Source organism: Erigeron canadensis, chromosome 3, assembly GCF_010389155.1.
Source record: "Erigeron canadensis isolate Cc75 chromosome 3, C_canadensis_v1, whole genome shotgun sequence".
Classification (NCBI taxonomy): domain Eukaryota; kingdom Viridiplantae; phylum Streptophyta; class Magnoliopsida; order Asterales; family Asteraceae; genus Erigeron; species Erigeron canadensis.
The window spans coordinates 28030277-28053963 of NC_057763.1; the positions used below are offsets into that span (position 1 = coordinate 28030277).

Here is a 23687-nt window from a genome sequence, read left to right on the forward strand (position 1 = left end):
AATTATACCATACATTATTAAGATAAAAAATAATTTTCATTCCATAAATTGACAAACTTGATAATTAAGTTGGGGCCCAGAAAACAGTCCTGGAAAGTTATTGTGCATTGGATCTACCATGGATGTGGGGTTTCTCTTCCATTTAATTCTATCAAAACACATTAATTCATATTATTCCAAATTGACAATACAAGTTATACAACCATACTTATGTCTGCTAACTTATATATCATTGACAAAGATAGTCAACCAATTTATCAAATTAGTGTAAGTTTTTAGGATATTAAACTAAATGATCACTAATAGCAACAAATAGCACATCCATTCACCAAACATATATATGCTAGTATGTTTATCTCCTGTGTAAGTTTATATAGTTCCATAAGATATCATTAAATATGGCAATGGTACGTTTTTTTAATAATAAATAAATCCCTTTTAAAAGTTTAATAATGTGTTGATGAATGGAATAATGTAGACCGTTTACAGAAAGGCACGTGTGGCAATCCTTATGAAGATCACAAAATCCATGATTAGAAGTTGCTCAAATTTAGTTACAAAATGTACTTATAGTCTTTGCACATTCATGAAACATAAAAGCCTTACAAATCTGACATAAAATCCTTTGTTTTTCCAATCCAAAAAACACTAACATGTTTATGCCCATTACCACACAGCCTGTACACTAGACACTCACACTCCTCCTTGAAACTGCATACCAAGCCCACATTCTTCTTACATAAAAATCCAATCAAAACCCATGTGAATTCCTTCTTTTTAATCATTCATTCAGCTTGCTATTCCATCACCATCACCATAATCATTATCTTCATTCTTCTTCCAACAAATTTTAAAGATTCCTATAGGGTTTTTCAATCTCCATTATGTGGGATTCGGAGTCTGAGTCATATACCGGTAGAGACTACGATAATGGTGTCCTTGCTTCAAAGCAACACGGAGTCCAGACTGATCGCTTTGAACAACGTGGCAAATCTTGGTATGTTAGGATAAGTAGTTTTTGAGAGTGTTTTCGCTTACTTGTCCAAACTGCTAGCTTATCTAGTGGACAAAATGTTTTAAACAAGTTAGTTTGGAACGATTCGTTCCAAACAGCTTAAATAACAACTTAATTTAATTAAGTTGCTTGGAAAACCAAACAGCTTAAAAAAAATGAACAACTAACTATAATAAGAAATTAAGCACATCCTTTTTAATAAGAAGAAATCAAGCACACCTTTTTTTAATAATTTAAATATATAAGAATAATGATGTTAGTTAATTAATAACTATGTGTATATAATATATATTTTGTGTTAAAATAGGTTTGTTGCAACTGATGTTCCAAGTGATTTCTTGGTTCAAATTGGTGATGTTAATTTCCATTTGCATAAGGTAAGCTTATTTTATAATTACCTCACTTTAATTAAACAAGTTTTGAACTATTATTACAATTATATATTCATCATTCTAATTATACGTGTCTTCTTTTTTTAACAAATTTTCAAAGTATCCCCTGATATCAAGAAGTGGAAAAATGAACAGAATCATATATGATTCAAGAGAAATAGAGTTAAGCAAGATAGCATTGGATGAAATACCAGGAGGTGCAGAAGCTTTCGAGCTAGCTGCGAAATTCTGCTATGGAATAGCTGTTGATCTCACAGCAACCAACATCTCTGGGCTTCGTTGTGCAGCCGAGTATCTTGAAATGACTGAAGATTTAGAAGAAGGGAATCTCATCTTCAAAACTGAAGCTTTTCTTAGTTATGTAGTTTTATCATCATGGAGAGATTCTATTTTAGTACTAAAAAGTTGTGAACAGTTATCACCTTGGGCTGAAAATTTACAAATAGTTAGAAGGTGTAGTGAGTCTATTGCATGGAAAGCATGTGCTAACCCGAAAGGTATTCGTTGGCAGTACACTGGAAAGCCCATAAAGGCTTCTAGCCCGAGTTGGAATGAGATGAAGGAGTCTAGCCCGAGTAGGAGCCCGGTTCCTCCTGATTGGTGGTATGAAGATGTTTCTATTCTCCGAATTGATCATTTTGTTCGTGTGATCACCGCGATTAAAGTGAAAGGAATGCGGTATGAGTTGGTTGGAGCTGCCATTACACACTATGCAGCTAAATCTCTTCCGGGTTTGATCAAAGAGGGGAGTAGTTCGAGTGAAGAAGGGGGTACGAGTGGCGGTGGGATGGGGATTTCGACTAACTGGAAAGGAGGTTTACATATGATAGTATCAGGATCTAAAGATGATCTTTCTTCGATAACTCAAACGAGAGATCAAAGAATGATCATAGAGAGTCTCATTAGCATAATTCCGCCACAAAAAGATAGTGTTTCGTGTAACTTCCTTCTTAGGTTGTTAAGAATGGCAAACTTATTAAAGGTGGCTCCAGCTCTTGTGACAGAACTGGAGAAACGGGTCGGTATGCAATTTGAACAGGCTACTTTGGCTGATCTTTTGATCCCTTGTTATAGTAAAACCGATACTATGTATGATGTTGATCTTGTTCAAAGACTTTTAGAACATTTTTTGATACAAGAACAAATGGAAATGTCGAGTCCAGGACGTCAGTCAACGTCTGATAAGCATATGTATGAAGGAATTCAAAGAAGTAATAACTCGAATGCAAAAATGAGAGTCGCGAGACTTGTTGATAGCTACCTTACTGAGGTCTCGAGAGATAAAAGTCTTTCTTTGACCAAGTTTCAAGTCCTTGCCGAGGCATTGCCCGAATCAGCAAGGAGCTGCGATGATGGATTGTATAGGGCGATTGATTCATATCTGAAGGTACTCCCAACTTTACAGCTTTGTTATATGGTTAAAAGAGTCATAAATAGTTAGGGTAGTTTAGTTCAAAGAATTTGATGAAAAGAAATTTGAAAGTTCCTATGTTAACTCCACCAAATTCTCTTACATTCGTTGAACCAAATGACTAATTTTTTTTTTTTTGAACGGCCAACTAAAAAAATGTCCGCACTTCGTATGTGGCGCCCTAATAATTAAATGTACGGACTAGTGATAAAACCAACCGGCCCAAAGACGCACTAGTGATAAAACCCGATCACCCTTGAGATCAAATCGATGGCCTAATAATTAGCCCCCCGGTCTTCCTTCATTGAGCATATATATAATGCCAAAGAATAAATGATGTTGATGAAAAGATTTGAACCTGGGTCACTTGTATCACAAGCCAACACCTCAACCAAAACCGAATGGCCCCTTATAATTCGGATTTAGATAGTAAAGGAAGACTGCAAGAAAATGCAATGTACGTACTCCCTACTATTTATGTCTAAGAAATACGTAATACACACATCACAATTTTTCTTGCCATTTACAATTTATTGCAACACCCCTGTATCATTATTTTTGGTAAAAACATGGTACATATATGTTGAGTTACATAATACTAGTATAGACTATGTAACTGTTAAGGTTTGTGTCACAGGCTCATCCAACTCTTTCGGAACATGAACGAAAAAGACTATGCAGAGTCATGGACTGCCAAAAGCTTTCAATGGACGCATGTATGCACGCTGCACAGAACGAGAGGCTACCACTGAGAGTCGTGGTGCAGGTTCTGTTCTCAGAACAGGTCAAAATCAGCAACGCGATAGCAAGCAGCTCAATTAAAGATGCAGGTGATTCGCACTACCAACCAATGGTTCAAAACAGGAAAACATTACTAGAAGGAACTCCACAATCGTTTCAAGAAGGATGGGCTGCAGCTAAAAAGGACATTAATACACTTAAATTCGAGTTAGAAACAGTGAAGACGAAGTATTTGGAACTGCAACACGATATGGAGAACTTGCAACGACAGTTTGATAAAGTCACTAAACCAAAACAGCAATCAGCTTGGTCGAGTGGATGGAAAAAGCTGAGTAAGATGACCAAGATGAACACGTTGGAGAATAACGAAAATGGGAGTCAGGCTAATGCAGCACAAACAAGAAAGCCACCAAGGAGATGGAGGAATTCGATTTCATAAAACACATATTATAAGTTAGAAATCAGATAGACAGGGGAATGTTCAGAAAATATGCATACAAGTCTGAAATTGATCCATCTTTCGTTTTTTTCTACTCGTAGGAATTGTGTTCTTCATATGATTACTTTTATCTTGTTGTGTTTGGTATTCATTTCATTCTTGTATATTTTAAACTTTTATCAGTTTTAAATCTAAGTTAATCTATGGTTATGTATCTGTTACATGCAAATTTACTTCCTTATTTGTATGAAGTACACGGGTGTTATTTATGAAATTAGGTACTCGCATAGTGCAAATACGTATGTTATGTTATAGAAAAAAAGGATTCTTGCTTTTTTTTTGCCCTCCCACAAGAAAGCATTAATTTCTCTGATTTCTTACACATTACACATGGATTATCATCCATGCAAATACCTATAATAATGTATCATTTCGAATTTTTAAGACCAATGAAAATTAACGTTTATTATAGTTTTGACATTAAAATGGTTTTTTAGTTTTTTTTTTAAATACAGGATTTAAATAGTTAGAACTTTAGTGGCCAGCGGGTATTATACCCATTAAAAATCAAAGGGGCGTGGCACAAGGAGATGCCAGCCATCTTTCTTCCCTTTTCTAGTTATCTCCATTTCTTGGAGAATCCATCTTCATTTCTTCTCAATCTCCTTTCCAATTCCTTCTTTGATAAATGAAATTATACTTCCATTTAAATCAAAGATTTCTTCAAGAAATACAACAACAATAATAACATAACATCAATTGTTCTAGCAAGAAATTCTTGGATGGGGGTACCGGGTATGTGTGTGTATGTTGAAAATTAAAAGAAAGAAAGGAAGAAAAACTAGCATTATTCATCTTTCCAATTAGTTAATAATCATTGAAGTATGGGGTGATTAATGGTTCGTTGAGAATTAGGGTTCTTAGAATTAGGGATGTGCATGGGTTCAAGATCGGCCCGACCCGGCTTGACCCGAGAACCGAAAGTGTAAGAAAAGTGGAACTGAGATTGTTGAGTCTTAGATTCGCTGACCAGACTTGGTCGCTGACGTGTGTCGTCAGCGAGTCATTAGCGAGTCCAGTGACTCTCTTCAGTGGGTGGTTTCCTTCCAAATTGTAAGCCAAGGCAGAAAGATTTCAAACCAGAAGAAGTGTACCATCCGCGAATTTTGACCATTTGACTTTTCATGTAATATGGCTGACGACTTATATTATTAATAAAAATGTTTTGTTTCGAGACATTATGACTAGTGATATGTTTAAAGGGTCAAATTATCGACTTATTACGTGACACGATAAGTAACGTTGATTTAATAAACTAGAAATGTAGACGGGTCAATCCATGGATCTAACCCTAACCCATGACCTACAAGTCTTACCCAACCCTATCCCCACCGTTTTCCACCCAATCCTCCACCACCCACTCATTCCATCCATTCATTAAATCTTCATTTCCGTCTCTATCTAAAAACCTCAAGAACTCACACACACACTCTTCTCTCTCTCACTCTAGATTCTTGCATCATAAATGGTTGTTCAAACTCAAATCTCTTAGGAATATGTGATATTAACAGTTATGAAATGTTTTTGTTAATATATAATGAATTGGCAATGTTTTCATAAACTCATGTTATCTTACTTAGCTTTTAAAGCTAACACTTGCTCTTTTGAAAAACGTTGTTCCCTCAGGTTAAGCAGGTTGAGCTAGTGAATCACTTAGCTTGGTGAGGCGGGTAGTTGCTATAAAGAAGATATTTAGTTTTCCCGCTTAATCATTTATGTTAGCCTTATGATGATTGCCTACTTTTAATATGACTTATGTATTGTTTATGTAGGCATTTATCTTGGTGCCAAATCTGGATTATCTTATACTATTTTAATGATATGAATGATGTAACACCACTTTTATAAATGAACTATCCATTAAGGGTTAGTTATGTTTTAAGGATTCTGTTTTTCGCATTTTTAAATACCATTAGGCAAAAGTTTTTAAAAATCCAGATTTTAAAATGACGGGTGTTACCGTACGGCAAAGGGGCATGAAAACGATATGAGAATGGGGAACGGAAAACAAAAAAATTCAAGATACAGGTACGGCAATAAAAAATATACAAATATAAAATATATTGGCTTTTTACAGAGAGAGACTAATTAAGACCTGAAAGATTATGTATAATTGTATATGTATAGTTCTATAATAGTGATCACTCATTGAATGTTTAGGGCGCGTTTGGTTGTAAAAATTGTTTTCTAGTTTTTCATTTCTGAATTTCTAGAAAATGAAAGAAGTTTTTATTTCCTAGAAAACAAATAAAAATTTTGAAAACGCGTTCTAATTAGAAAACTGGAAAACATGTAAGAGATGTGAGGGGAGGAGGAGGAATGAAATGAAAAATGAAAATGAAAAACAAGAAAAAGATGTTTTCAAGTTATTTATGGAAAAATTTAAAACATTGTTTTTGTTTTCTTGGAAAACATTCTGAAAAAACTATTATTAGAACGAGTTTTCTGTTTTTTCATGTTTTCATTGAAAACGAAAGTGGAAATAAGGGGTGTTTTCCATAACCAAACGTCCCTTAGTATTTAATAATTGGTTTTGGAATAAAAAAAATCTATGTTGATCAAATTGTATATAATATTATAGCTAGTCTGTTCGGGTTTGGGGATACGTACAATCGCAAGATGCAGTCGGTTTTGAAATAGAAAAAGTCCATTAAAACTCTAATATTAGTTAGAAACAATATGAAAACTTCAAAGAAAACGTTTCGGTATCTATGAAAGTTCAAGGAAATGTTAATTTGATACACGGAAACATTCCCATGGTGTTTCCGAAACGGATACGCCTATCTGTGTGCATGCATCATAGTTTGTTGGCACCAATATATGGAGATGTAGACTATAATAAATTTGCAGATCGAATTGTAGTGATATCACACGAGTATAGTAGGAATTAATCAAATAAAGATGACATGCGTACAACATCTTTTAAAAGGCGAAGAAGAGAAAAGTATTTATATTTAAAAATCCAACAAATTAAACAACACCTTATTACAGTATTATTCATTATTCATGACCAGCACTATATATTACATATAAGAAAATTAAGTTCTGTAATTAAATATTAACTAAAAGAAAACTGTATAACTAATTAAATTAATTTGGTGCACTGTATATATATCGATCCCCCGTTACAACCACTAGTGGTGGCCACCATGGTGGTGTCCACCAAATCCTCCTCCTGAAAAGTGGTGATGATGCCCTGTGCTCATTGATGAAGCAGTATAGTCATACCCAGTGCTTGTTTCATGGTGGTGCCCGACTCCAGAATGATGGTGTCCCACCGCACTACTCTGGTCGTCGTATCCGTCTTTGTGGTGGTGGTGGTGGTGGCGGTGTGTGTCTGATCCTCTAACATCATCATCAGCAGCAGGAGCTGTTGGTGGGGCAACAAACAAGAAAGGGTTTAAAAAAGGTTGCGAAGTGTAATTATTATTACTAGTGGTAGCCGCCGAAGACGATTGAACATTGGGACGAACTGAAGACGCAACGTTATTGGGACGAGGCTTTTGACGACGTTTCTTATCATCATGATCGCCACAAACAAAGATGATCACAGCCATTATAGACATCGATGCCAAGATCATACCTAGCATGAAAACTATATGTGATGCCTCAAAATCCGCAAGTTTTGATGTTTCAAGAATACGAGCCATGATGATATATAAAATTATATATTACAATCGATCGAATAAAAGGGTCGTTGATGTAGTGAGAATTTGCGATTATTGTTTGTATCAAACTACTATATATCAATCGTTGTTTAATTTAGAGAGTTTGTAAATTTTACTTTTGATATGTTTGCAATTTATAAGTGCCGGGAATATAAGTAATCACGTACAATTAATTATGCATGCGGACATCGAATTGTAATATAAATCGGAAACAAGTAATCACAATCATGGTTTACTTCGAATTGTATTATGAATCGGAAACATTAAATAGTTTTCTATTATTTTTTTTTTTTGGTTAATTTGTGGACTATGGGGGGACCTCATGTTATATTTGCGGACCAATTCTGTTTGTACAACTTGCATGGTGAAAGAAATTGTTAAAGTACGAGAGATAAGAAATAATGCTAAGGCCGGTTCTTATAGGGGAGTCTTGGGGGAGTCTTTGAAGAAGAGGACGCAAGACGCTATTGTCACCAAGCGTCCAAAATGGGAGTCCTGGGCAGAGAGTCCTCACGAGGACTATGAAGGACGCACGAAAGTGGGACCAAAATGCAACGGAGAGAGAGAGATAAAGAGAGAGGGAGAAAGTAAAGAGGTGGGACCAAGATGTAAAGAAGGCAGAGAGAGTCCTTGAGGGGAGTCCTACTGACGTAGCAGACAAGAAGCTTGAGGACTCTAATTATAAAAACCGGCCTAATGCCACATAAATAAAGCCCAGCTACACAAAATTAAGTGATACCATTAACTTTTCAACTACAAAGTTTGTTGCGACTCCAGTTAAAGATTACAGTACAACATTTAAAAGCCCAAACATTATCAATTCAATTCAATTCATAAAGACGACACTCGTATAATTAAGTGATACCATTAACTTTTCAACTACATAAGTTTGTTGCAAATGGATTTTATCCTGTTTTTACTTCCAAATTTTTACATTCTATTTTTTATTATGTGGGTCATATATGTATGTTTTTTTTTCGATTCAATTGATAAAGACGACAATCATATATTTAAAAAAGTAAAATAAATTAAATGGCTAAATAAGAGATTGCTCATAATAACGAATTAACGTACTGCTTACACCAAATTTAATTAATACAGTACACAATAACAAGCTGATCCAAACACTCACACGCCATTAATTAATAAACCTAGCTAGCTACTTGAAAATAACTAACCACGTACAATTCATAATGAAGAAATTGAACTACATAAATTATTACATGCTCATGCATACTAATTAATTAAAAACATAGACTATCCATGCATATGTTCTAATTAATAGCATGAACTTCTGCATGCCACAACATAACGTATAACAAAGCGAGGCCGGTCCACTACTAGGTACGTATAGTAAGTACTTCATCAGGGATTAATATTGGTGGTTGGTGGAGGGGTGAAGAATCCAGGGATTGATGGAAATGATGATGGGGAGGTTGGGAATGATGAGGAAAAAGGGGTTCCAATAGAAGGAAATGAGCCAAAGGATGGTACTGACGGAAATGTGGGTGTTTGGAGCGTTGGCATTGGAAAAGTACCACCAACACCAAAGGATGGGACTCCAGGGATGTTCAACAGACGACGGGCCGAGGTGGCGGCTTCGACGTTGGTTGAGAGGGTGATCATAAAAGCAAGGAGGCAGATGATCAGAAGCTTATTGCTAGAAGCCATCTTGTAAATTATGATGATCACTTGAAACTAGCTAGCTACAGATAATTAATTAAGAAGAGTAGTGTGTTGTGAAATTGGATGTGTGTTTGTACCTTCTTATATTGAGATTGAGATGGGATAATAGGTAGGTGTTAATTGAGACTCTGCACGTTATTTATGATACTCATGTGCAGTGGTTTAATTTGTTACGACAACGGTAATTTTTTAGTTTTATTTTTTATTGTACGTACGTTTCAGATTTTACACTTCGTATAAGATATCCTTTGTATCAAGTCGATCTCATTTAATTGGAATTGTATGAAATTTTTTAATTGGCATGCATATATAGTTCCATACCATTTTAACATGTGTAATATATGTGGTTACCTAGCTACTATATATTGTATATTTATAATGAACGGAGAATTTTTTGGCTCAAATGCATTGTTTTAAATTTTCATATAATCCAACTCTAAATCTAATTAAAACCCAATTATTTTCGTGAAAAATTCATCATGTCTCCAGTCCGAAGAACATTTGCAGTATATAATCGTTGGATTTTGATTCGATCTAAACCATAATGAGTTTTGAGCATTTGTCTAGACGTATCTAATTAACATGTGTGTGTATACATATACATATTATAACTTTTTTTTAAAACATTATTGTTGAATGTTGATCAATTTGAATTTTTTGTTTTATGAGAACCTAAAACTTGTCTTTAGAAACAATATATGCTGGTCCATAATGAAGGATATGAGAAATTATAAAATGCATTTAGATTTCATTATTTGCACTACAAGAAAACTACCAGATATTTAATAAGGTTTTGTAGTTAATTGACTACTAAAGAGTAAAGAGTAGTTAGCTTCCTTTCTTGCGAGAAGTTTAATAAATAATAACCTAATACTCTTAAGCTAGACTAACCATATTAATTAATAAGAAATGAGGTGTAAACGTTTAACATTAAAGCTAGGTAGCTAACTCACTAGAGTGCAAGAGGTGTATTATGTTGTCTCTAATTGAATTCGGATCTACCATTAGTCCAACATTACATAAATTAATCTATAGATCGAGTTAAGTACAATATGGTACTTAGCTATGATGACTTATATATGTATTTCTTTTGACGACAAAGTGAGATCATTGACAGATTACTGGCTCACTGCGGTACTCGAGTGCAAAACCCGAAGATCACCTATCGATAAGAGGAAAGAGATCACCCCTTGCCCAACATAGAACTTCAATTTTATTTTTGTCATGAGACTTAAACCTAAAACTTTCAATTCTTATAATTGAAGTCATTTATATATACTTCATCATCTCAACCACTTGGACGGAAAATCAATGGCTACATAATGAATTAAATCTATATCACTCATTTTTAAGAATGCAAGCGTACATGTACATTCTTTTATTGGTTCCTAGTTTCCTACAATAAGATCTCGTCGTGTGTGGTAACCAAATAAATAAATTCGGAATGCATAATATTCATGAAAGGCTCTATGTTTTACTTCTTACTTACTTAGCTAAAACAAAAAGAGACCGGCTGTTTTCTTTCATTAATAATAAGTTTTGATCAAAATGATTTTGTTTATTTTCTTTCAAAATTGGTCTCGTACGTTATGCATGTTATGTACGTTAAAGCTTCATTTCAGATTTTCAGTCACTACTAAATGTGACAATGTGAGTCACTTTATTGGTGTGTACTTGTTGAAGTTGAATTAATGGTATCAACCAACAACTTTACTTTGTTGGAAGGTTTTCAGAGTCTTTAAAAAGGCTCCAGGAAGAAACAACACAAGAAATGGAAATCATATTAAAAGCTTGTACCTCAACAATGCTAGTTGGCAGCTGGATTACATTCATGTTCATCTATTAAGCCTTGAAGACATCCATTTTAATTAATTTCTGTCTTGCTACATGGGAATTGAAGGGGTATAACCTATCGATTTTATAATTTATGTAACTAAAGTTACCGTGGACAAATGGAGTGTGATAAAATAATTATGAAAGTTCACACTAAAAAGTGTGAACTTTTATTTCTACACACTTTTTAAGGCGCGTTTGGTTCACATAATGTTTTTGGAAGGAATGGAATCTTTCGAAGGAATTGGAATCTGAAGGAATGGAATTTGACGGAATGTTTTTGATTTTTTGAAGCTTCAAGTGAGGGACGGAATGAAATTCCTTCTCCTATCCCCAAGGAATGGAGATTCCATCAAATGAGGGAATGTTAACATTCCAACGGAATGTGATTCCTCCATCTTTAACCAACCAAACACACTAAGGAATGGAATTCAATTTCAATTCCATCAAATTCCGTGAACCAAAGGCGACCTAGTGTGGATAAATTTCCACACACTTTTAATTCAATATATTTCTACACACTAAAAAGCGTAACAAAAATTTTAATTTGTTCACACTCATCTAAAAGTGTGAACAAATATTATATGATTTGTAGTGTAATATATGTAAAATACTTTTTTTTTAAGAACAACAAATATATATATATATATATATATATATATATATATATATATATATGTAAAATACTTGATGCGGCATTGTAGAATAACATATTGGAGTAGTGTGTATATATCTATGTGTGTGTTTTTTTCCTAAATTATAAAAATATATATATATATATATATTAATCTAATGATGTTGTGCTTGCCATGCCAAGTTAATTAATGTACTAGACCTAATATATAAGCAATTATAAATAAGAGTTAAAAGTCATTAAAATATAATTTATTCTAAATTAAAAAATTATTTTAAACTAAATAGTTTTTTGTAATAACGCACTGTAGTAGTGTTAAGTTTTTTATGAATTTTTGAGTAGTAACGGTTAATCACATCAAAAATCATGTAAGTTTGTACACAATTATGATAAGTTTTTCAATACTAAGAATAAAATGACTTAAGATTTAGAATAAAATAAAATATGAGTTATTTCATTTGGTGTTCGGTTGAAATTAAAGTAGATCAACTAACAATTTTACATTAAAAAGTATTTTAAGTGGAAAGAAAGAAGTAAAAAGTGGGAAAATATATATATTAAAGCTTCTATATTTACTATACTAGATGGTAGTTGACTGTATATTCATGGTCGAGAAATACATTTTCCTCACTTGGTGTTTGGGTATATAACCTTTTAAATATATGTACAACACTTGATGAGGCATCCTACAATCGTTTATTGCAGTACTTATATGCATGTCTCTCAATGTAACACAAATTGTAGTAGGCTCTTTATTCAATGACCAACACGGTACCTATATAATGTGGCGGTGGTGGTGGAGCAACTGTTGGTGGTGGAGGCGGCGTCAAGTGGTGTATATACTTGATATAAAAGTAACTGACTTAATGGTAAATGAAAATAAAAAATAAAAAATAAAAAACTGGTAGTGTAATTTAACCATTAATGTTTTTTTAAATAACTCTCTTGCTTCTCTATCTCTTGCATCTTCCACTCTCATGCTTCTTCCACTCAGGGGAGTGTTTAGCCGCAATTATTCACCACCACCTGCAACAATCGTGTATATATATATATAATTTTTTTTTAAAATTCATATGGGTTACATGTTAAGAAAACGTATGGATACGGTACGACGTAGCCTTTAACTCTAAGGGCTTAGCGATGATTTTTTAGTGGTTCTCACGGTTCTCACCATATATGTTGTTCTCACTTGATCCCTTCACAATTAATATATATATATATATATATATATATATATAATTTTTTCCTCACGAATTGCCCTATTTTCTATTACAATATTCTACTTATCGCGGTCATTATAATATTTATGATCACCCTACTTTTTGCGATGATATTCTACTTATATAATATATATGCTTCTTCCACTAACCCTCTTTCGGAAAAATGATAATTCGATAGGTAATCGTGCTCAAATTTCTTTTACCCTAGAATTGAGTGAGTAGAAGAAGCTTCAAGCTATATAGATGAGATATTTCTTTCTGACGTGATCATCTTTTTTTGTGATTAATGGTGTGTGAGTGTCTATGAGTTTTTTGATTTAACAGGTTTATTTAACTCAGTCTACAACTGTGGAGAATACTTTCAGTGCTATTTTGACCCGACTCTTTAAACATAGAGGTGGAGGGTATGAAAAATTCTATTATTTTTTCAACTTAAATGATCTAAAAATTGGTAAGCATCATTTTTTTTCAAGGTACTCATAATACAAGCACGTTGCCAATGACCAATTGACCTTATTCTTTGATTTGAAAATCCATATTATAATGTCAATTTATCACTTATTCGTTAATAACAACTTCTCAAAAACTGAATGTGCGTTGTTAAATACTTAAATTTAGTGAAATGCCTTATCACATCATAATTTTTTAATATATATTAATCAATAAACAAAAATCACATGTTAATTTTAGAAAAATATTTTAAAATTATGATGTAAAAAGGATCTCATTCAACTTAAATGTTTAACATACCACCTTCACTTCACCTATTTGATAGGTTGATACTAACGTATAAGTGATCTATTGACATTATAATATGAATTCTAAAATGAAGTTATAAGCGAAATAATTAAATAAAAAATCAATTGGCCATAAATAGTATGCATGTGTTATGATTACCTTGCAAATTAAAACTTGTAATGATGATTACCAACTTTTAAATCATTTAAATTAGAAAAATATTAGAAGTTCCATATTCTTCACCTCTGTATTTAAAGAAACGGGTCAAAGTAGCATTGAAGGTAATCTCCATAGTTGTAAATTGAGTTAAATAAACCCGTTAAATCAAAAATATCATAGCGACTCACATACTAATTAATAAGCAAAATCATCACAAGAAGATGATCACGTGAGATAAAAACATCTCAGCTGTATTGCTTGAGGCTTCTATTCACCTCAATTCTTTGGTAAGAAACGCGTACAACGCGAAATAAACATATAATAGAAATTACATTTAGACGTATAAAAAAGTTAATACAATGGTATAATAAATATTTAAAAGCTATTAAACAATGACTGAATAATAAATAAAATAAAATAATAAAAACACAGGTTGTTTTTTTCATAAACCAACCATGGTATAAATATAATTTCAAAGACTATGGTTTGACAATTATTTCTCATCCACCTTACAAGTGTTTTATAGATTTATGTAGTATCACCAACAGTTATATTTTTAAAGATTACAACATATGTTTTTTTCCAGTGAATTGAAAGCTAAAACGGTTGGTCCAATGCATGGATGTAGTTAACTACGTATAATATAAAAAGTTATAAGGATTCACGGTATCCACAAGATAATTGAATACACAAATAGTAGTGGTTTTGTAAAAGCTGATTTTATGCCTATGATCCACAAGCATGTAATCACCTTCATTGAAACCATAGCGAAGTTATTGATTTCCCTAACGCTTCCTTCATTAAAGAGGGACTCGAATGGAACAATTTTTGGATTGTACTTATATTTCTGCTTCCAAATTAAGACAATTTTAACCCATATACAATTTTAACACATGTTCCAAGATTCTTTGATTGCATCGATGTAACTCATCCTATCTAACACAATTTGATGTGCCATGATATTGTATATAGTGATATGGAAGCAAAGATGTAATCTGTTTTATGCTAATTTTTAGTTGATGTAAAATATTCATATATTTTTCATATTACGATAATGGTTGTTTGTCACAATATTTCCTATGAGCTCATTCATATGATTCACTATAAACAATAAAAACCCAATTCTTCAACCTTAATTATATATCATCAAGTGTATAGTTATACTTCATAACATAAGGTTAATTTAAACCATAATTCAATACAATATTATTTGTTATTAATTATTTGTAAGAAAATCATATACGAAAAGTAAATTATAATGGAACATAGATCATAATATTACTTGACACAAATTTAGCGACTGTAGATATACATGCTAACAGATATTAAAAAATCAAATATTAAAAAAGTTATAAGATGGATCAACATAGCTTTTTGAAACAATCATTCTTTGTTAACAAATCTTAATAACGTTTTTTTTTAATAATACTAATCTGTAAGAAGATTTATAAGAAAATCAAATATGAAATCAAAAAAAATTAAAAGAATGATAGACTATGATGTGGATCAAAAAGGGTATTAAAAAAGTTAGACATATTAAAGGGTATCCAAAAAGTTAGAAATATTAATTTTGATGTGATTAGTAGAATATTAATTAATAATATGTATTGTTGGAACATTTTATTCATAGTTGAAGGACTAAAAGAGTATTTGATTAAAGATTGAATCAATGATGATGTCATCATCTTGATCTAAATCCCGCGTAATAAGCGGGATGAACATATCTAACTAATGACATTTTAATGTTTAATAATACTACACATAACTATTGGTAAAACATATTCAATATTTATATAATTATCTAGAGTTAATTTCATAAATCATTCTTGTGGTTTTACCAAAAAATCACGTTTCATCCTTTAAACTTCAAAATAACACTGGTAGTCCTTTATACGCAGATAATGGTCACGTTTCGTCCTTTAATCTAACGGATTATGACCACGTTTTGTCCTTTATACGGTCGACTAAAGGACGAAATGTGACCATTATCCGCGTATAAAAAACTACCAGCGTCATTTTGAAGTATAAAGGATGAAACGTGATTTTTTGGTAAAACCACAAGGACAATTTTTGAAATTAACTCATTATGAATCAATAAGCACAGTAATAATATATACACATTAAACCATGAAATATGAAATAATTAAATCTTTCATGTTAAAAGAAAAATATATAATTTAAAATTATACATAAAAGTAACCTGCAAAAAACCTACTTAACCCAAATCTAACATTATTTATGTCTTAAATAATTATTTAAAATTTTAATTATAAATACATGTGTTTTCTATTTTAATAGCATTTAGTGCAAAATCAATTAGTCAAAACAAATTAAAATTAATTTAAACCAAAATTTATTATAATATTTCAAATTAAATACACAACATCACAACAGATGTAAAACTAATTCAGATGAAAAACCAACTTTAGAGCATAATATAATTATAACTTCCTCTCTAACACAATCATTATAGATGTCGGTCATCATCACTCCAACATTTTAGTCACGTGTCCTTAATTGTTAGAATTTAGAACACGTTTGGTTCTCGTGTATTGCATGGGCACACTCCTAGTCGCTTTAAAAGACTAAAATGTAAACAATAACTAAAATAAACATAATGATCTAATTAAATCATAACATATGAACACATCAAAATTTTGACATTTACTTGTATGATAATAGTATGTTATGTTCATTTCTAAATCTCTAAATATATATAAAAGAGAAGCCTCAATTTTAAAATGGAGAAGTTTGATCCCTTGAATAAAGTTCAACGTTTAATTAGAGTCATTAAATCAAACTGCTAATGTCATGTACCTTTTATAACGTTTTGAAATTTTAGTTCTAATTTAATAAATTCAAATATTGTCATTAATTATGGAAAGTATTTGTCTACATTTTATAGTTATAAAAAGTAATTTATTTAATGATATTTTAATTAAAAATAATTACTAATTTATATTATCTTTTTTAAAATCAGTTTTTCAATTTTTTTATTATTGTTATTTTAAATTATGACTTTATATATATTTTTACTATATAACGTAATAAAAGATATTTCAAATAATCAAAAGATAAAATTTATAAAAATAACAGCATCACCATTTTTTAACATCTTTTATTTATGTTTATTAAAATAGTAAAATAGTACAAATAAAAAATAATATAAACAATATATATTTTTGTTTCGATTTGGTTGGTTATGTTTTCATATGAATACAAAGTTATAATTTTCGGTTTTCAGAAAATAAAAAAAAATCATTGATTTTATTAGTTTTTGGTTTTTTCTATTTGAAATTTGAATTATTTGGTTTTAATGGTTTTTTTGGTTTGTGGTTTGTTTTTTTCACACCCCTAATATTTAGATTCCGTATATGAAATTAAATATATTAATAGTTTTTTGTATTTTTTTTGTTTCATGAAAATTCTAATATGCAAATAAAGTTGTTAATAGATGAGTAATATAATTACAAACTTGAAGCCCCTATGTTTGTTACGTATGAAGATTAGGTATATGAATAATTGATCACTTAAATCTCTTTTTTTTTTTCAATCTACACCGTGTCAATTCTTTTATATATATATACACTTAAACTCATTTAAATATATGTAAGCAAATATAACATTATTGTTTTTCTATACATTTTATTTACAATTTGTCAATATACAATATCATGAAACATTAATATTTTATTAATTATATATCCGCATATTACGTGAGATATAATTTAGTTCATATGTATGTCAAAATTTAATATGAGACAAATAAATAAAAAGTTATAAATTAACTATTTAAAAATAAATAAAGATATTCAATTTGATTTTAAGAAAAATTCCAGAACATACCCAAACTTTTGATATCAACGAAATGGTACTGTTTCATAAAGATAAAATAAGTTTAGGTAATATGTTTGATATATCATGAACATAAATATTATGCGTCATTATCTATATAAAATATATATTTATTTTCTTAAAATATATATCAATAAGAATAATCATCTTTAAGCATGCATAAAAATAAAATAGATAAATACTGAAGTTTCCTTTAGTTATTATCTAACTAATCTATTAATCTATAGATAATATACCACATTCATATATCTATATTATATTATAAAGCAGATTTTTCCTATATTTTCAACATTGAACTTGAAATTTTCAATATTGATTTTAAGTACTTTCCCAAAATGTCCCTCCTATTTATTCTATATTTATCTAAAATAACTATAATACGTTTTTTCTCTCCTCAAATCTCAACCAATCATCTTTTTTCTCTCTCCTCCATTTTTTCTCTCTCCTCCATAAATCATTTATTCCTCCAATTCATTTAAAATCTTTTATCTCAAAAACCGTACATCGATAAATTATAAAAACTGTATGGGTGTTCTTAAAATTTCATGCTCTTTCATTAGAGATGTCATTCGATATACTTTCGACAAATTTTTAAATCCGATGGCGGAACTCGTACGGCTAAGGCATTTGACAATCATACTCTATGACATATCAACTCCTATAACCTATCATACTCTAAGACTTAGGTATCACCCCACCATCTCACCGCCGCAACGCACGGGTACTTGCTCTCGTAAGAAATAATTTCATATCAACTCAATGTTAAATAATTTATAAGGTATGTAATCTAGTATTTAGTTAGTAAATTTAAGGAACAAATTTAAAAAGGGTAAGTGATGTAAGCAAACAATCTAAGGGTTAAAATTTAATTTTAATTTTCATCCAAGGGTTATGGCTTTTTTAGAAATGAATTTTAAGGAGTTGTTTTATAGTTAATGGGAGATTTGAGCACAACTACCAAATTATACGAAATTGTATCACTCACACAAGTGTTGACATGCCAAAATAAAATTTAGGAATTAATCACGGGAAAACCAATGTACTTTTTCATTTATATACGGTTGTTCATTATATTTTTTTATTGATGAGGTTTACTCAAAAAAGTATGTGAATAAACCTCATCAATAAAAAAGTATAATGGGCCACCATGTACAAATGAAAACATACGTTGGTTTCCCGTGATTAATCCCAAAATAATACAAGAAATACCCCACACACAAAAATATCCATGTCTATTTTGATTAGTGGTTCTATTCAGTTTGATATATAAGTTGTTTATAACAAGGAGAAAGGTTGTTCAACCATCTATACTATTTAATAAAACAAATCATTTTTTTTTTCTTTAAATTTTTGGTCTTTGAAAAATTAAAATCTTTATTTACTAATTTAAACATCTCCATCTAATATACCTATAATACCCTTAATGAAATAATTTAAGGTATAGATCCCCCAACACTTAAAATAACTACAATATCACCTTTAACATCAAAGGTTTAATTTTACATTCACCACCATCATCGCCTCCATCACCGTCCCCATTGCCGTCCTACTACCGCCCCCACCACCATCACCATCACCACCACTACTTCCTTCATCACTAGTTGCTACAGAAACAAGGACCATAAAACTTATAAGGCCACTTTATATTAAACTTATGTACATGCATCGTTTTAAATTATGCATATAGTATAACATAATTTGATTAATTTCCCAAATTTCTAACAAAGTTCTAAACAAGTACGCTATACATAGTAAATTTCTAAGTAGTCCAACTATTTTCTTTTCTCCCATAGCCATTTATGTAATCTATTATATATATATATATATATATATATATAGGGTAACACTCCGGTGAGAACACTTTTAAAATAAGAACGTGAGAACACTTAAAAACATCATTTTGATGCATTAAAAGTACATAAAACTAATATAATACCACTATTTATCATTATTTAAAATAAGAACGATTCTCATTTGATTGTTACCCTATATATATATATAATATATTATATTTAATATCATAAATTATAAAGTAATACTCCATCCGTTCCACAAAATGTGTCATATTTTAAATTTTCAAAGTTTTTCTTTATAAACTTTGACCTTAAATATTTTGAGTATTGTTATATAATATTTGATGAAAGTTATATAAATTAGTTTTTAATGTATATTTTATTGGTATAATTTTCATCAAATATTATATAACACAAATCAAAATATTTAAGGTCAAAGTTTATAAATGAAGACTTTGAAAATTCAAAATAAGATACATTTAGTGAGACAGAGAGAGTAAATTATTAGCTTTACAAAAGTTTGAAAATATTCAAATTCTTATCTCGATTTTTCAAGAATATGATCTTTAAGATAATTTTTAGCAATCATATACCAAGCTAATTTATATGAATTTTATAATCCTAAAATAATGAATCCCCCATCGAGTATATATACGAATTGTCTGCGTTGTTGAAAATACTAATTTCTACTTTTTCTTTTTGGTTTTTATGTATTTTCAACACTTTATATTTCATTTCAAGTATGTGTGAAACTTTTACAAGTTGGTATTACTAGAAGTTTTAATATATTGTATGTCAAAAGTGTGATAACCGTCTAATCGAACCAAAGTAAACTGGTTAATTGGTTTTGGTTGGTTTGGTTTAGCATAATAATTTGGACGAGTTGGTTCAAAAAATCGTTGAACTGTTTACATTGGTTTGATTGAGATTCTTAGCAAAAACCGGTTAAACCGGACCACGCATATCCCTAGTGACGGTGGTGAGGGCGGCAGTGAGGACGACAATGGGGACGGTGATGGAGGCGACGATGATGGTGAATGTAAAAATAATTGATGTTAAAAGTGGCATTGTATTTATTTTAAGGTGTTGGAGGATCTATATTGTAAATTATTTCATTAAGGGTATTATGAGTATTTTAGATGAAGATGTTTGAATTAGTTAATAAATGAGAATAGTATTTTTGGTTTTTTAAAAGTAAAAAGTTTAAAGAAAAAAGAGATGGTTTGTTTTATTAGATAATATAGATATAATTTTTTTTTTTATGATATAAATAATTATGACTAGGTCCTTAAAATCTACGAGACGACCTTGAAACTTGGTTTTGACCATTTATCATTTCGAGGTTGCAGGGAATGAGGATTGCATTTACGTCGCGTTTGTTTCACAGAATTTGATAGAATCTAATGGAATTGGAATTCAATTTCATTTCTTAGTGCGTTTGGTTATTCAAAGAAAGAGGAATCTCATTCTTTAAGAATGTAAACATTCCATCATTTGATGGAATCTCCATTCCTTAATGATGAAGGAAGGAATTTCATTCCTTCCGTCACTTGAATTCTCAAAAGATCAAAAACATTCCGTAAAATTCCATTCATTCAGATTCCAATTCATTCAAAAGATTTCATTTATTTCAAAAACATTCTGTGAACCAAACGCGTCCTTAGTTATTGAAGCAAGGGTTTGTTAATTGTTAGAGGAAGCATCTATATATGGTTTTGATCAATACTTCAATTGTTAGAGCATTGCATTTATCATTTATCAAAGGTTTTGATCTATACTTCAATTGTTCCAAAAAACTTAACGTTCATGTTAACCCAAATAACAAAGACACATAATCAATCCCAAAGTCACTACAAGAAGACTTTAAGAGACAGACACTTTTTTTTATGATAATCGATAAACGGCACAAAAAAAAAAAAAAAAAAAAATTACCTTTTGACTTTGAATGTCAAGATTTACATTTTACACGCATGATCGATAAACGACAAAATAATCTTTCTTTTTCTTGTAGTGGGACCAGTGGGTGTTACTACAACTTGTTTTCTGTTCCTTGACTATTCGGCTTAATAAAAGACGCGGAAACACATATTTGCAACAATATAGGGAGAAAAATCACCTCGTTTTTAGACAACTGACATCATACCAAAATGATGTCTAGATATATACTCGTACAACTTTTTCAAATTAAAGAAGTATAAACACAACCCTTTAACTATGTTTTTAATATTGAATTTGGATTAGAATGGTGGATGAGTGTTCATGGTACGTTATGGAAGCAAAAACAACAGGCTGCCCATTCAAATTCCATATGCCAAAATTATAAGAATTCTATGAATGAGTTGGCACACCCGTAACTAAACATTCTTTAATCATTTGTAGCTGTATCACCACTTTGCCACCTTTCTTCATTTCAACCACAAGGATGGTTCCTCAGCTCCCTGTTGCAAATATATCAAAGCAGCCACACCTATATAAACTCTTCGTTTCTACAACTCTAAATCATCACATTTTACTCTATATATATCCTTCAATCTTTATATCTTTCAATTCGACGAATAACAAATGGGACTTTTAAGGTATTCAAACATTCAAGTTTGTACACTTGCAGTAACAATTTCTGTTTTTATAGCAGCAGCATCTGCAGGAAGTTTTTACGATGACATAGATATCACTTTTGGCGGTGAACGTGCTAAAATACAAAAGGGCGGTCAGGATCTCTCGCTTTCGCTCGATCAATACTCTGGCTCTGGTTTCCAGTCCAAACACGAGTACCACTTCGGAAGGTTTGATATGCAGCTCAAACTAGTTCCTGGCAACTCTGCTGGCACTGTCACCACATTCTACGTAAGTACTCATCATAATATACGTACATTTCAATTTAACAAATAAACTACATGCTCTTTCATCAGATGTACTAATATGTATTATCTTGTATTTAATGGCATCGATTAGTTGTCGTCACAAGGGGCGGGACATGATGAGATAGACTTTGAGTTTTTGGGCAACTCAAGCGGAAATCCTTACACTGTCCATACCAATGTGTATTCACAAGGGAAAGGAAATAAAGAACAGCAGTTCCACCTATGGTTTGACCCGACTGCAGCCTTCCATACGTATACCATCATATGGAACTCTCAAAGAATCATGTAAGTCTCACAAGCAGCATAATTAGTTGGTTCTCGATTTCTAATCAGCTTTTCCCATAAGTCCATGTATACCTTTTACACAGAACACACGATCCGCTACATTAAGACTGATTTTAAATGTTCTCTTGTCACAGCTTTTTGATAGATAACATACCAGTAAGAGTGTTCAACAACCATGAAGCTGCTGGAGTCCCATTTCCCACAAAGCAGCCCATGAGAGTGTACGCCAGCCTTTGGAACGCGGATGACTGGGCAACCCAAGGTGGCCGTGTGAAGACTGACTGGACAAAAGCTCCTTTCACGGCATCCTACAGGAAATTTAATGCAAATGCCATCAGAGTTGGTCAGAATTCAAAATCCACAAGCTCTGAAAATGACAACCAGGCATGGAAAACACAAGAGATCGATGCATCTGGGCGAAACAGGATTAGATGGGTGCAAAACAAACACATGATCTACAACTACTGTAGTGATCACAAACGGTTTCCCAATGGTCTTCCTACTGAATGCAAGAGCTCAAGATTCCTCTGATCGGGATATTTATTTGCTAAACTGTTTATTATGTTGTAAATGATCTCTTCTCCAAAATTGTTTATTCTTTTATTTATTGCGTTCTGTGATTTTAATAGATACATAAGTTGAGTTTATATTGCTTCATTCCTAATTTGTGCAACCGGTATTATATACCCTACTTGTGTTTCAAAAACCTTATTTATGTGCAAACTGATATGATAGGAACTTTAATTTGTGTAACAAGTAATCAATAATTAGTATTGTTCATAATGATGCACTCATAGGTGGCTCAACAGTATTATGGGACTAGACGGTCCCTTTAGGCCCCCAAAAAACTTAAGCCAGCATGCACTACCATGCACTTCCTGAAAGTTCTTTTTTTTT

The 23687-nt window shown here is 31.4% G+C and overlaps 2 protein-coding genes across 2 annotated transcripts; both read left to right on the plus strand.

Annotated features, from left to right (window-relative positions):
- Nucleotides 1-586: 586 nt before the first annotated feature.
- Nucleotides 587-4212, plus strand: LOC122592750 (root phototropism protein 3-like). The gene is made up of 4 exons (XM_043765048.1): nt 587-997; nt 1323-1392; nt 1508-2794; nt 3456-4212. The coding sequence occupies exons 1-4, from the start codon at nt 885-887 to the stop codon at nt 3996-3998; spliced, it is 2013 nt and encodes a 670-aa protein (XP_043620983.1). The 5' UTR covers nt 587-884; the 3' UTR covers nt 3999-4212.
- Nucleotides 4213-22176: 17964 nt separating this feature from the next.
- LOC122592686 (xyloglucan endotransglucosylase/hydrolase 2-like) lies at nt 22177-23422 on the plus strand. Its single transcript, XM_043764972.1, has 3 exons — nt 22177-22488; nt 22597-22790; nt 22925-23422. Exons 1-3 carry the CDS (start codon nt 22207-22209, stop codon nt 23319-23321), a joined length of 873 nt encoding a protein of 290 aa, XP_043620907.1. The 5' UTR covers nt 22177-22206; the 3' UTR covers nt 23322-23422.
- The last annotated feature ends 265 nt before the right edge of the window (nt 23423-23687 follow it).

What these genes read in the sequence shown, in the direction of transcription:
- LOC122592750 (XM_043765048.1), top strand. Translation starts at nt 885, where the DNA reads ATGTGGGATTCGGAGTCTGAGTCATATACCGGTAGAGACTACGATAAT. An exon ending in GAACAACGTGGCAAATCTTG is followed by an intron (nt 998 to 1,322) that starts GTATGTTAGGAT and finishes GTGTTAAAATAG; the next exon opens with GTTTGTTGCAACTGATGTTC. An exon ending in TTAATTTCCATTTGCATAAG is followed by an intron (nt 1,393 to 1,507) that starts GTAAGCTTATTT and finishes AAATTTTCAAAG; the next exon opens with TATCCCCTGATATCAAGAAG.
- LOC122592686 (XM_043764972.1), top strand. Translation starts at nt 22,207, where the DNA reads ATGGGACTTTTAAGGTATTCAAACATTCAAGTTTGTACACTTGCAGTA. An exon ending in GCACTGTCACCACATTCTAC is followed by an intron (nt 22,489 to 22,596) that starts GTAAGTACTCAT and finishes GGCATCGATTAG; the next exon opens with TTGTCGTCACAAGGGGCGGG. An exon ending in TGGAACTCTCAAAGAATCAT is followed by an intron (nt 22,791 to 22,924) that starts GTAAGTCTCACA and finishes CTCTTGTCACAG; the next exon opens with CTTTTTGATAGATAACATAC.